This window comes from Bos indicus x Bos taurus, chromosome 16 (assembly GCF_003369695.1).
Source record: "Bos indicus x Bos taurus breed Angus x Brahman F1 hybrid chromosome 16, Bos_hybrid_MaternalHap_v2.0, whole genome shotgun sequence".
Lineage (NCBI taxonomy): Eukaryota > Metazoa > Chordata > Mammalia > Artiodactyla > Bovidae > Bos > Bos indicus x Bos taurus.
The window spans coordinates 49,708,256-49,722,032 of NC_040091.1; the positions used below are offsets into that span (position 1 = coordinate 49,708,256).

Genomic DNA, 13,777 nt, shown 5'->3' on the forward strand with positions numbered 1-13,777 from the left:
GGGTAACTAACAGTGTGGGGAGGCGGTCTTCTATTTTCAGAAACTAAACTGGATTTTGTTCAATAGTGTCTATAGCCACAGCTGAGTGACAGCAAAGTGAGTCTGGACGCAGAGTAGCTTCTTAAGGACAGTCAGCGCCAGAGGCGCTATTGGAGGCGTCTGACACCTGGCGTCGCCACCGGGTGTGTGGGGGTGGGGTTTCTGTCACACACACCCCTCCCAGCCCGTGCTGCTATTGCACCCACCACCTCTCCCCTCCTCCACCCCTTCCCTGCCCCTCATCCTCAACAAGAAAGCCCGAAACCAGCACCTCGGCCACTACAACCACTGTTCCCCAGAAAGGATGTGGGGGAGGGGCAGGAAGAACGCCTTGATTCCTTCCCCCACCTACCCCCCGGGGCCAGCCCCCCAGTCCCAGTCACTCACTCATTCTTGATGAAGGCGTACTTGTTGATGGTTTCGATGACGTCTTTAAAGAGGATCTTGGAGGTCAGCGTGTAGCCATGGTGCACGATGGGCTCCCCATCAGGCCCGTCCCAGCAGTCCACTGCAGGCAGGCAGACCTCAGTGGGTTCCAGGGACCCACAGCCCATGGGCTCTAACTGGAGGCAGTCTTCCTGCTCCTCAGTTAACACCAAGAGAGACCTATGCCAGCCCCTGCCAGACACAGGGCTCCTCGGGGAGGCCCCCAGGGCCGAGCGGGGGTGCAGGGCCCCGGCGCCCAGCGCTCACCCTCCACACAGCGGCAGCCGGCCTGCAGGACCCGGGCGTACATGTCCGCCCTCGACTGGGACGTGAGCTGGTCGCCCGCGAGGTAGGTGTTGTGAGACGAGGTGATGAAGTAGTGGCTCAGCGGCTGCGTCATATCCTGGTGCACGAGGCGGTGCTCCGGGTTGAAGATGTCACCGGCAGGGCTCCGCGTGTAGTTGGTGAAGCCTGTGGGGAGCAGCGTGGGTGGAGGGGCAGCGGGGGTTCAGCCCCCATGTGCCAGTCCCGTGCTGGTCTCAGCTCAAGACCACCACCCTCATGGCATGTGGCCCCCTTGGCACCCCACTGGCCTGGCAGCACAGCTGGGCCAGGGTGGCACCCACTCACCGTCAATGCCCATTGCCCCTTTACTCTTGTTCTCTGGGCAGGGTTCAAACTGCTCGATGATGTCGCGACAGCTCTCAAGGGTCACGCCCGTCATCTAGGCCAGAGCAGGGGGCTTGAGACCAAGCTGGCTTCAGGCAGCCCCTTGTCCTCCTCCACCACGGCCAACCCTCCCACCCCAGCTCTGGCCGCTGCATCGCCCAGGGGCCGACATGGCGGGGCTGAGACTCTGGTCCTTGTAGTGGGGGCTCACTGGCCACACCTAGTGTCACAAGACTTGGGACTCGATGGCCAGCAGAAGATAGAGGGTCCCCTGGCTTTGGAAGAGCTGGCGCTGGCTAAGGATCCCTGCCAGGGGGAGGGTCTTTGGCCTCATCAGCTGGGCCATCCCCCACTGACGCCGTGCTGGGGGTCTCAGGGCAGGCTAGCAGGAGTGAGGCCTGATATGAGAAAGTGCAGGAGGGCCAGGACTGTGTCCCATCTTGGAGGAGCAGAGGGGGCTCACCCGGCCCCTCCTGCCATCTGCCCAAGTCCCTCTCAAGAAAGTTGCACACAACAGCCAAGCCCAGGTGGCCCCATGTCAGAGGCTGAACGATTCTTAGGGCCCCACAGTGCAGCCCCCAGGAACCTCCAGCTCTTGGAGACAGGCCCACCAGCAGGGCTTCCTGGACACCCCCAGGAATCTGGGGCAGGTATAGATAGTGGAGTGGACAGATGGGGTCAGAGCTTGGAGCAGCTGCAGACCCAGGAGGCCAAACCACCCAGCTGATTTGGGCCCCAGACTATAGGGAGAGTTGTGGAAAGCTTAGGGCAAAGGTCAGGGAGCAAGGGGTCAGTGCTGCCCTTCCCACACTGGGCCCCATTCCCTCCCTCCACCCCCAAGTATGCCAGCTGTTGGGACAGTTGCCCCTCAGCCTCGTGCCAACACTGCCCACAGCCAGCCTGGTACCCACCTCTCCTGCCTGGGCGAACCCCAGTGTCCCCATCAGCAAGGCAGGAGGGAGGCCCCAGCAAACCGCATGATGGCAGTTGGGGGGAGGGGACCCAAGAGCACAATGCGGGGGCAGCTCCCTGGGTCAGGACACTGGCAAGAGGTCCAAGGTGACCACCACCCAGACCCAGAGTAAGTCCACAGCCACTCCTGGTTCCCAATACCCAGCCCCCAGCCCTTCCCAGTGGTGGTCACCCCCAGCCCATCACCATGAGCTGACACTGTACGTGAGGCAGGTGGGATGAGGGCCCTGAGAAGTCCTGGGGCCAGGGAGTCTGACCCCAGAAAGGCAAGGCAGCTGGGGCCTGAATGTTACCCCAAAAGTGGCTCTGCAAGAGTCCCGGGAAGTTAGAGGCCTGGACCCTGATCCCCATGGCCTTCTCCCACAGCCTGGGGGCAGTGCCTATGCAGTCTGTGTCTGAGCACCCCTATTCCCCACCCCCTTGGTGAGTGCTGTCTCCTCAGAGGTTGCTGACCTTCCCCTCCCCTTCCATGGACTTCCAGCCTCTGTCCACCAGAGCTGGCAGCACCTGGCCTCCACCCAGACCCCTGAGTTTCTGGACCCTGAGCTTTAGTTAGGCAATGCCTCTTGGAGCGATGGAGCTGCCTGAGGTCTAGGACAGTGGGCAGGCATACTCGGCTGGCCCCCATAGGCACCCACACATCTGCTGGACAAATGTTTGAGTGAGTTGGCAATGGGCACAGAACCCTGGGGGTGTGAGCCCAGGTGGAAAGGCTGGGCCATGGAACCTAGGCCAGGAGATGCTTGACACTAAAGTCGGGGCTGTGGTCAAGCTCTGGGCTGGGGCACAGTCAGAGCTGAGCTGCCCTCCTCCCCCACCTGCTTGGTAGTGGGGTGGCTGATGAGAGCCTGGGCTGGTCCAGTATATGGGCCTCAAATGCCAGGCTGGTGCCCACTCTTCTCCCACACTGTGGACAGACTCAAATGCCTAGGGAGGCTGAGGGGAGGCCACCTTGACCAGGAGCCTGGCTCTTGCCGGGGGACCCTCACCTTCTGCTCCACCTCCAGGAAGCGCAGCAGGTCAGTGGCGTCCAGGTGGTCCTTGTGGTTGCTGTAGGTGAGCATGAGTAGGTAGAGGTCCCGGCGTGTAGACATCATCTTGTAGAAGGCACAGAACTCCTCAAAGCCTAGTGTCCCCTGGTGGTCATCCGTGTCCGCCTCCTGTAACGCAATGTCTCTGCATCCCCTCATGTCCCATCCTGGACCTCGACTGAGAGGGGGCCTTCAAGCCCCTCATCCCTCAGGCAACCCTGAGTCAAGAGTCACCTTTCCCCCTCTCAAGATCACTGCCTGTATCACAGGCTCGTGGAGGGGCTCATCGTGCTCCCTAAGTCCTACAGCAGCAGCCTCACTCTGCCTCTCCCACCAAGAAGCCACCACGTGATCCATTAATACAGATCTCACCCTACTTGCCCCTTTCCTAGCCTTCCAAAGTCAACCAGCACCTGAACCCGGCAATGTACCCCCACCTTCAGCCAACAACATCCACCCAGTGCCCATACTGGGCTGTGATCTGTAATCACAGTTGGTCGTCCATCGATTAGAAAAGCACAGGGCTGCCAGGCATGCAGAAATCCCCAACTTCAGCCTCTATCAGCATCTCTTCAGCAGAGATGACAGGCCCCTGATCTCAGCCACTGTCCTCACTTTTCTCAGCGAACAGCTCACACAATACCCACAGGGACCCCTGCCCCAGGCAAGCCCACTGGGCTCCTAATGAGACCACAGGCTCCTTCGTGAATCCACTAGCTCAGGAAGGATGCACTGAGATGTCAGACTCGGGACACCAAGAGTCAAGGCCAGGGGCAGACTCAGAGGACAAGGGCACTCAGTAACGAAGTCTAGGCTGCCCAGAAGATGCCAGAGGTGCTACGGGGCAGTCAGGCCCTGAGTGCTGAGGTCAGGTCCTTGGCCTGTCGGCTGGGGTTGGGGTGGGGATGGGGTGGGGGAGGTGACTGCCTGGCAAAAACAGACACCAGGTTCAGCACCATGGACAGCAGTACTCGCCAGCCCTGCGCGCAGTCTGCATGTCTTTCCTCCTATGGCCACACCATCTGGGATGGCTGGAAAGAGGCCCCTCTGAATCAGGAGAATCACCCACAAGCCAGGGGGCCACAGCCACCCCCAAGTCCCCGAGCCCAGAGAGAGTGGGGCTCTCGGGAAGTCTGTCCCTGCCTTTCCTGACCCTGTGGCCTGACACTAAGGTGGGCACCCAGCCAGCCTGTGTCCATCCAGAACCAGTCACCCAGGTGGGGTGCCCATGCCATGGCTGGAACAGGACCCAGCCCAGAGTCATCTGTGCTGAGGCCAGCAGATGCCAGTGAGGACCCTGTGTCTGCCCGGTTTGAGGGTGGCCCTGCATCTTAGAGCTGGCAGGACATGCCCTGCAGGTCAAAGGGCCTCTTGGGGACCAGGCTGGGACCTGGCTCCCAGAGCCAGGCTGGGAGCCCTTCCTGGGGCTGAGACTGAAGCTGGGAGAGATGCCCATATGCTGAGCATCCACCCACAGGGTCATCTGGCCTCCCTGCGGGCTCTGAGCTGGGCAGCACACCTAAGGCACGACTGAAAACCCTTTGGGATGATGAGGCCCTCTGGACCCAAAGGGATGGCCCCAACCCCTGGGCCCAAGGAATTCCTTCCGATGTGGTCCCGTGGTTGCTCTCCTCTCCACAAAAGGAAACTGCCGTGGCTGAAGGCACACACTGGCCGGAGCCACGCTGCTGAGCCAGGCCTGGAGCCACCCAAGGTGCTCATCATGCAGGAGGCCCAGGGGCCACACCAGCCTTGCCCACATTCCACTGTTATTTTAGACTTAATGAAATTATGCTCAAGCCTCTTTTTACCCACCAGACAGATCTATCCTTTGATTAGGGCAGTTCCAGGCAGTAGAAACAATATTGAGATTTCTCGACAATAAAATTGATGTTAATTATCAGAGTGGCTCTGCCTGGCTGGAGGTCAGCCCTCTTTCCCTGGGCCCCCAAGTGCCCACGTAGGGCCCCATGCAGATGGGCCAGGAGGCCCAGGTGCTCAGAGGACACCAGGGACAGCAGCCACTAGGGGCAGAGCTGCCCAGGGTCTGAGGTCAGCATTCCGGGTGACAGCCCCCACTGGACTCTCTCCAGATCCTCGCCAGTCCTTCTCTCTTGTCGGTCCACCTCTCCAGTCCTTCTCGAAGTGGTCTAGCCAGTGCCCAGATACCAACTGGCCTGGGGGTGCTCAGGGTGCTCCGCATGGGCCCCTCTTGCTCCCAGAGGGGCTGGGGATGTGGGCTCCCTGGAGCTCCCAGTGGGGGCATTTTCAAGCCAGGACTTGACCTTAAGGTGCCAGAAGCCTGTGCCCACTCCATGAGGCGCACTCATCTTTTGTCCTGTCTCCAAGGCCAATCTGAGCCCTGTTGCCTGGCCCCTGGCACAGCTTCATGTTCGGGAAGGGACTGCTGACCCCCGAGCTGCTCCCAGAGACAGAGCAGGCAGAGAATGGGGTCGGGGTATGGCTCTGCAAGCCTGAGCCACCTGCCAGTTCCTCACTGCCCAGGCAGGCTCTTTCCCCGCTGGGCCTTCAGGATGGGCCATGTGAGACCCCCAGTCCTCAACCAGAATCTGAGATCATCCAGTTCACCATGTCCCCCTCCCACCCCTGCTATTTACACAGACCCACACACTCTGAGCTGGCCAGCTCCCCTTGCTCCAGCCAAGCATGACTTCCTGTCCATCACAGGAGCTCAGGAGGGAGCCGCCAGGGCTTGCGCCTGGAGAGGCAGCTGGCTGTGTGTGTGTGCGTGTGTGTGTATGTGTGTTTGAGTGTGCACATGTGTGTGAATGTGTGCATGCATGTGTACACGTGTGTGCATGCGTGTGTCTCTGTGTGTTTGTGTGTCTGTGTGCATGTGCGTATGCATGTGTGCATGTATGTTGGGGCATGGCACCTCATTCAACCTCACAGAACCCTTTCCCCAGCAGCAGTGAGACAGCGAGTCCTGAGTGAGGGCAGGCTTTGCTGGCCCAGCCCCACCCAGAACCAGGACCCACTGACACCACCTGCCTTCCTCCCCCATCCCAGCAGGGGTTCCGGAAAGAGAGAAACTCATTACAGACAATAAAGGCAGCCGCTCAGCTGAGGATGCATTTTCATAACTGCTAACAGCAGTGGCAGCAGACCACAGGGGAGGCGTTGGGTGACCAGCACTGCTGCCCGCAAGGCAGGGCTTCTGCCCCCCATCGGGGCTGGGGAGTCATGGGGTGGGGTGGGATGAGGATACAGGCCCTTGAGTGGTTTCCTTTGCTGGCCAGGCACCTGTCACGTGCCCAGTCCATCGGCCAGGGGAGGCCCCGGGAGCTGCTGCAGGGAACCAACACAGCCAGAGGCAGCAACCTGGGGTATCTGACTGATCGCCCCCCAAAGGTCCAGACCAGCTGCTGCCTCGCTATTTGATGGCACAGCCCAGGACCCTCTGCAGCTCGGACAGGGTGGGGCTGCTCCCGACACATACCTGGGTCTGGGCTTACCTTGAACATCTGCTTCACCCTCTGCCGGGGCAGGTTCACGTTCAGCTTGTGAAGCAGCTGCAGAACCTCGCCAATGCTCAGGCTGCCATCCCCATTCTTGTCGGCCTCGTCAAATGTCTGCTTCAGCCACTTTGGGGCCAAGTTAGGGACCAACGTGGGTCCAGCAGGGCCAGCCATACCTCCCCTCCCCTCCCATTCCCGGGCAGGAAGGCGTGAAGGACCCCATCCCAGTGCCGCTTTCCCCAAACACATGAGCCAGCTGGGGCGGGGAGCCCACCGAGGTGGACAGCGAGGGTGCGTCCTGGGGCCCGCCCGCCTGCCGCACGCGAGGATATTGGTCCCGGGTGCGCTGGCGGCGGGCCAGGCTGTCCTCGTCGCTGATGCCGGCCATGAGGTAGCGCAGGCCCGTGACCCAGGTGCGCGCCTCGTCGCCGCTGGGTGAGACCAGGTCCAGCGACTCCCGGTGGCTGCCGTGGTAGATGCTGAAGCAGCAGTTGGGGTCGAAGCTGCCGTCAGGGTAGCGCTGGAAGATCTCCGACTGCCGCCCCTCGCTAACCTCCTGGATGGAGTCGATGGAGACTGCAGAGGTAGGGGGGTGCAGCACAGTCACGGCCCTCCCCAGGGTTTCCCTCCTGTCTGAGGCTAGGGGAGGGGGCATTTCAAGGGGCCCTTGGGGTGTTGCTGTTCTGTCACTTGGTCGTGTCTGATTCTTTGCAACCCCATGGACTGCAGCTTCCTTGTCCTTCACTATCTCCTGGAGTTTGCTCTAACTCATGTCCACTGAGTCAGTAATATCATCCAACCATCTCATCCTCTGCTGCCCGCTTCTCCTCCTGCCCTCAATCTTTCCCAGCATCAGGGAAATCTTTCCCACCCTTGGGGAGAAGGAAAAATCACAGATATGCTGGGGCTGGTGAGTTCGCCTCTTCCCATTCCACTCTGACCCTGGGGTCTGCCCGTTTTCCCTCTGGCCATTAAAGAGGTCCATCCTCCCCAAGAGAAGGGCTGCCTTCCCCCAGTCAGCCACCCTGGGTCTGTCCTCTGCACCCGGAGTGAGGAGAACCAGACAAGCCAATTCCATCTGTCAAGCTCCGGCCAGTTGCCTCTCATCCTGGGAAGGCAATTGCTGGCCAGCACGGCCGAGAGCCTGTGGCGATCTCTGTGATAAACTCTGGCACCAGCAGGTGGGAGCCAGGGGTGGTGGGGTCCCACTTGGCATGTGCCAGATCAGGCTGCAGGAAGAATTTCATTACTGGCCACAGTGTCTGGAGCTCCGTGGAGCCTGTGTTCAGAGACTGAATCCTCAGGAAGAGATGAGCTCAGAGGTCATCCTTAGGGTCTGTTTCTGTGCACTCGGCAGGGTCCTTTCACAGATACCAGGGCACAGGTAGCCAGCAGCCCCTCTGGGAGCAGGTGCCCTGAAGTCGGCACAGCCAGGGACCCCTAGCATCACACGCTCCGCCTGGCTCCTGCTGCCTCTACCCCCAGAGCCCGGTGCCTACTCCCGGAGGTGGGGTTGGCACCCCTCTGGGCATGACCGTGTCTGGTGCAGTAATGGTGGGCCTCCCCGACTTACACTGTGAAGGGTGGCCTCACTGCTCTGTCCTCTGCCCCCTCTGCCCCCTCCCTGGGGGCTCCTGCTTCCCCTGCACCCCCTGCCTGGAGGGGGCCTGTCCTGCCTGCTTCTCCATCCAGCTCCCTGTAGCTCACATGTCCTTGGCGAGGAGGCAGGGGTTCGGGGCCCCCAGATTAGGGGATGCTGACAGTCAGGAAATAGCTGCCTCTCACCCCATTCCTCTCTCCCAGGGACCCCTCCAAGGCCAGAGTCAGCTGGTCTCTCCCATCCTAAGCCTGCTGGCCTCAACCTACCACCACCTCCCCAGAGGGGCCACCATGACCCTGTCCACCTCTCCCCTCTATCTGCCATCCGGTGTCCTTCTCGTCACTCAGCATGACGTGAAGTTATCCTACCATCAGGTGGTATCACGACCTCACACCCAAAGACCAGAGTCACGTGGGCTAAATTCCCACAGCAAGCCCAGCACTGAAACAGTGCCTCCCGATGGAGCACAGGGGCTCCTGCCTGCACGGCTCACGGTGACTCCACCTCCCCGGGGCCCACAGAGCAGTCCCAGCCCCTTCCTACAAGACGCCCTCCCAGGGGGCTCCACAGTGTATCTCTCCTGGGCCCCGTGGTGGTGGCAGCTCCCGTAGCAACCATTGGGCTCAGGCCCTGCCCTGGCACATCTGCGTCTCTCCAGCTGCCAGAGCCAGAGGAGGGGCGGCAAAGTTCCCTCTGTCACCTGCAAGGGCTCACGTGTCCCTCCCTGACTCCCAGGACCCCCAGCAAGGTCCCTGTGCAAATCCTCACAGCTCATTACCCTCCTGACCCATCCAGACAGCCCTGCAGCCTCCATGCCCCTGCCGGCTGCTCACGCCCCAGGCTGCCTGGGCCAGCACTGGGCACCAAGTCCTGTCCTCAGAGTGCCCAGGGGGCCAGACCAAAGGTCCTTTTGCCTCTTAGCCCCTCCCAGCACCCGGCGCAGGGCTGGGCATGGGTGCCACCCAGTCTCCACGGAGTCCCAGAGGATCTGCTGGGTGGACAGCAAGGCTGGGGCCCTCCCTCCCCGACTGCATCCAGAGGCCACCATGGCTCTCCAAGGCCAGCTGAGCCCGTGTTCCAGGCCTGGGGACTTTCAGGGCTCAGGGTCTTGCTGCCCCTCCCACTGCCCGGAGGCTGCTCTGGGAGGGTCTCCTGTTCCAGGACTGCCCCACTCATTCTTGGCCTTCTCATTCTTGCATGAGGAGGGTCTCCTGCCACCCCCCAGCCACTGGGGCCAACCCACTCACTCTTGGCTTTCTCATTCTTGCGTGAGGGCCGCCAGCGGATGCAGGAGCGATGCTCGTCCAGGAAGTAGAAGCGGACCAGGCCCTTGGAGCTGCCCCGGAGCTTCACCATCTGCGTCCCCGCCTGCATGGCACTCATACATCGCTCCACTGGAGGCCCACCGAGCCGCCACACAGACAGACCGACACAGACAGACAAATGGAGCACTGGTGAGTGCTGCGGCAGCCCCCTGCTCACCACAGCCTCAGGTGTACCCCCAAGTGCTCACGGGGTGCAGAGAATACCCCCCACCCATCAGGGCACCAAACTCAGACCCTCCAGGGCTGCCTGTGACCCCAGGTGCTGGCCCAGGTCACAGATCCAATCTGGGACCCTGCTCAGTAGCCAGAGTCCACACTTCAGACCAGCTCTGCCCAGCCAGGTCCATGAGGCTGAGGGTGCACCCAAGGGCAGAAGTCCCAGAAGGTGCTGAGCCCTCACCTTCCTTACAGGGCCTAACTGCCTCCCCCCCCACCCCCCCCTCCTCCATCCATTCAGCCTCCGTCTGCAGCCTGCACATCTCCCATGTCCCAGGGTAGGGGATACTGGCCAGGACAGTGGCCCCCAGGGCTGGAGAGGTAGCAGGCTCCTGAAGTCCCAGGGACAGGACCATCCCGGCCCCCCTTGGGCCTTTACAGCTGCTTACAGAAGGCCCAGAACCAGGAGGTGCCCTCTGGGGAAGCACCAAGTCATTAACCCACGAGGTCCCCTGATGAGGGACCCTCAGGTGGTGTGGAGGCCTGTGGCAGTGCCAGCCCCAAGGGACCAAGCAGTGGGAACTTCTCAGAGGAAGCCAACCTCTGTTCTTGAGCTGCAGGCATGGTGGGCTGCAGGGGGGCGGGGGCACCCAGTGGGGACGGGTGCACAGGGTGGTGGGCTCCACTGAGACACCAGGAGGGGAGGGGATGGTGTGGCCGCGGGGACATAGTAGCAGGTGAAGAGAGGAGGCTGGGGGTGAGGACAGGGATGGTCCAGGGGCCTAGAACAACTGGGCCAAGCCCCACTCCCCCAGGTGGACAGAGACCCGGTGGAACGGACCAACCTGAATGGGGCCCTCCACAGGCCAGCCCCACTGGGACAGACTCTACTGTCCCATCCCCCCCAGAGTCTCACCGCAGTCAAGAGCACCCACTCTGTCGGCCTCTTAGGGCCGACATGTCTGACCCCAGCATGCTGGCCTCTCCCCACCGGGGCTGAAGGTGCTACTGACCCCAAAGTACCAGGGACCCCCTCAGAGAGTGTCCAGCCAGCACATCCACCAGGACCATGCCCTCGGCCCCTCCTTGCCCCTGACTCCCCCACCCCTTCCTTCCCCACTGCCCGCCTGGGGTTCAGCCTCCAGACCCCAAGGTGGGGGGCTCAGAGAGGCAGACCAGGGGATGCTGTCAGAGCCCCAAGACCCTCAGAGGGAAACCGAGGGGTCGGGAGGTTACAGGTTTGCATGGGGGGTGGTGGGAGCTCCCAGGCTTTTCACACTCCGAGGAGCAGCCCCACCCTCCTGATTCCAGTGACCCTGGTGCTGGGCGGGGCTCTGGCAGGGAGGAGCAGACCAGTCCCCGCCCCAGAAGACCAACCAGACAGGCCAGCCCCCTTACCTAGTGGGCCAAGCTGCCACTGCGGAGACACAGCCATGCTCCCGCCGACCCAGAGGAGGGCCTCCGCCAGGCAGGCCACGGTTCCCTTGGTCCGGCTTGGGGTAAGTGGCCAGGGGACGGACATGCCCCGATGATGGCCGGGGTGGGTTCACGGAGGCCAGGGAGGGCCGGAGCCCCCCACCCTACCTAGGCAGTGGGTCAGGTGGTGGGGGGCAGCCCCAGAGCTCCACGGGGCCCCCTTCTCTCCTCGGCTCCCTCTTTCCCTCTTCGCTGGCCTCTAGCTCCCCCGCAGGGCTGTTCCCAGGCGCCTCTGGCATTGGCCTGACTGTCACCCGCTGTCTCTGATGGCCCCTGTGCCAGTCCGCCCCCCTTCCAGGGCCATGGAGGGGTCCTGGGAGAAGCTGCAACCCAGGGTCTGGAGGTGGAAGAGCCACAGCGCCGCTGCCCGCCCCGCCCACCCTCTGCCCAATCCCCTGCGCTAATCCAAGCCTGGATCTGGCCCAGCTGGCCAGAGGATTTAGGCCAAGGGAACTCCCAGCTGGGGACTGACAGGGACTGGCAGTGTCGTCAGAGGCCCCAAGTCACCAGCCCCTACAACCGGCTGAGTAGGGACAGGCAGGACAGATGGGTGGTCTCCCTGGGGACCTGTAGAACACAGCTGCGAGGCCTGGGGCAATGATCCTCACAGGGACCATCCACTGGAGCACACTCTCAGGCCCCCCAGAGGCTGTGTCCCCCACCCTTCCCATGCGGAAGGCCTTGCCCCGGCGGCTGGGGTGGCCAGGGTCAGCTGCCTGGCTCACGACCGACCTGTCCTGAGGGAGGGGCTGGGCCCAGGAAGGACCAGCCTCTGCCTGCTGACCGGACACAAGGCCTAGTCAAGGCCACGCAGCTCAGGCCCAGACAAGGGCAGCTGGGGGCAACCAAACCCAGAAGGAGCCGACTGCTCTGTGGGCAGCTCTGGGGCAGCAGGAGGCACACCCTCCTCTTGTGGGCCAGGGACCACTGGGTGTCTGGAGCTCCTGGGGCAGGCCATTTTGGCAGACAATGGGGCACAGGCCGGAGGGCTGAACCCCACTGAGTCACTGCAGCTGACCTCACGTTCCTCCTGCCTCTGGCCCATTAGCCCCAGCTACCCTGTGCCCCCACCTAGGCCCGCAGGGAGAGTGACAGTGCTGGGCCGGCACCCTTGAGTCCTCACTGCCATAAAACCCATGGCTCCTGGGCAGTGAGTCAGCCTTCCCTCCCCAGCACAGACGGTCAGGGCCAGGCCTGGGCCCCAGAGACTGGGACAGAGGGCACCAGAAACCAGGCAGCCTGGGACACTTGCTGGGGTCCTCACTGGCTCAATGGGGAGCCTCACTGGCTGCAGTCTGGGGGTGCCCTCCCCTTCCACCCCTTCCAAGGCTCCCCGCTTGGGCTCTCAGCTGATCAGGGGTCTCCTACCATCACCTGGGGGCCTTGGGTCCCCATCTTCATGGTCAAGGCCCCTGGGAGAGGGCACAACACCCACATCTCAGACTCCCTGCATCTTCATGGCTGCCCCAGGCCGTAATCCTGCACTGACCAGGCAGATGAGGTCAGGCTAATCCAGCCTCACTCTGGGCTCTGCAGCCAGGGCTCCTCTACTGCCCAGGGGACCCACACCACCCCTGATGCTCCATGAGACAGGTGGGCACAGGATTGCAGCCACTGTGCGAAGCCAGGAATGCCCCAGACTGCAGGGCACTGAGGGGAGCCTCCCCCAGGAGTGCTGCCTCACCCCATGGTGCACCTGAGCACTAGGTGCAAAAGCTACGCCCCAGTTAATCGCCAAGCTAGGCTCGAACCCACGACAGGCCCCAAGCCCAAGTGGCTCAGTCCCCCAAACCAGGAGGCCTGGGTCCCCTGCTTCTCACCCCCCACAAGGGCACCAGGCTGGCAACACCATCTGGGACCCCATGCCCACACAGTCGCTTGAGCCAGTCCCACCCTTCACTCCCTGAGTCACACTTGGGGCCCAGGACCTGAGAAACCCCCTCCACTGTGTGGAGTCCTCTGTCCTGTGACCCCGGGGACTCTTTCAAGGCTCCTCGTCCACCTTGCAGCTACTGATGGGACCGCGTGTATTCACCTCTGCAATCCCCACCTCCTGGGAGAGGAAGTCCGGGCCTGTCCTGCTCTGCCCCTGCACTGGCTGGGACTTGGCACTCGAGTGTGGGTGGGCACAGGGCCCAGGCCACCAAGCCAGCTCCAGGAGGTGACAAGGAGCCAGCATCTGACCCGGCCGTCCAACCTTCTAAGGCTCAGCCTCCTGAGGCAGCACCAACACCTCCAGCTGCAGCCCTGGGGGACCTTGGCCAGAGGACACAGCAGACACCTCTTGAGGCCAGGAGAGAGCACAGTGCCCTCGATCCTACAACAACCCCTGGAGGAGAGGCCCCGGGGGCCCGCCCCGCCTCAGCCGCTGCCCCACAGCAGGACTGCTGGCCGGGACACCTGGCCACAGCACCGCCAGGAAGTGGAGGCCTCAGGCGCCTCACCTTGTCCCCCGCCTCTGTTCCCCTGGCTGTGAGAAGGTGGCCCCCAGCCCTTCGCTCCTTCCTTCCCCAAGCCCTGAGGAGGACGGCGGCCATGGGACATGGGCGGCCACTGCGCCAAGGAGGGAGTGCCCTCGCAGTCCGGTCAGAAGCTGGGCAGCTC

The 13,777-nt window shown here is 62.5% G+C and overlaps 1 protein-coding gene across 7 annotated transcripts in view; it reads right to left on the bottom strand.

Annotated features, from left to right (window-relative positions):
- Nucleotides 1-13,777, bottom strand: part of PLCH2 (phospholipase C eta 2) — a 65,540-nt gene that overhangs the window by 15,069 nt on the left and 36,694 nt on the right. For all 7 annotated transcript variants that reach the window (XM_027565132.1, XM_027565131.1, XM_027565134.1 and 4 more), the window contains 7 exons: nucleotides 9,464-9,610; nucleotides 6,949-7,192; nucleotides 6,614-6,743; nucleotides 3,096-3,266; nucleotides 1,096-1,189; nucleotides 733-936; nucleotides 427-547 (listed from right to left, as the gene is read on the bottom strand). In XM_027565132.1, the coding sequence (XP_027420933.1) occupies nucleotides 427-547; nucleotides 733-936; nucleotides 1,096-1,189; nucleotides 3,096-3,266; nucleotides 6,614-6,743; nucleotides 6,949-7,192; nucleotides 9,464-9,610 (1,111 nt within the window). The remainder of the gene's footprint in view (nucleotides 1-426; nucleotides 548-732; nucleotides 937-1,095; nucleotides 1,190-3,095; nucleotides 3,267-6,613; nucleotides 6,744-6,948; nucleotides 7,193-9,463; nucleotides 9,611-13,777) is intronic.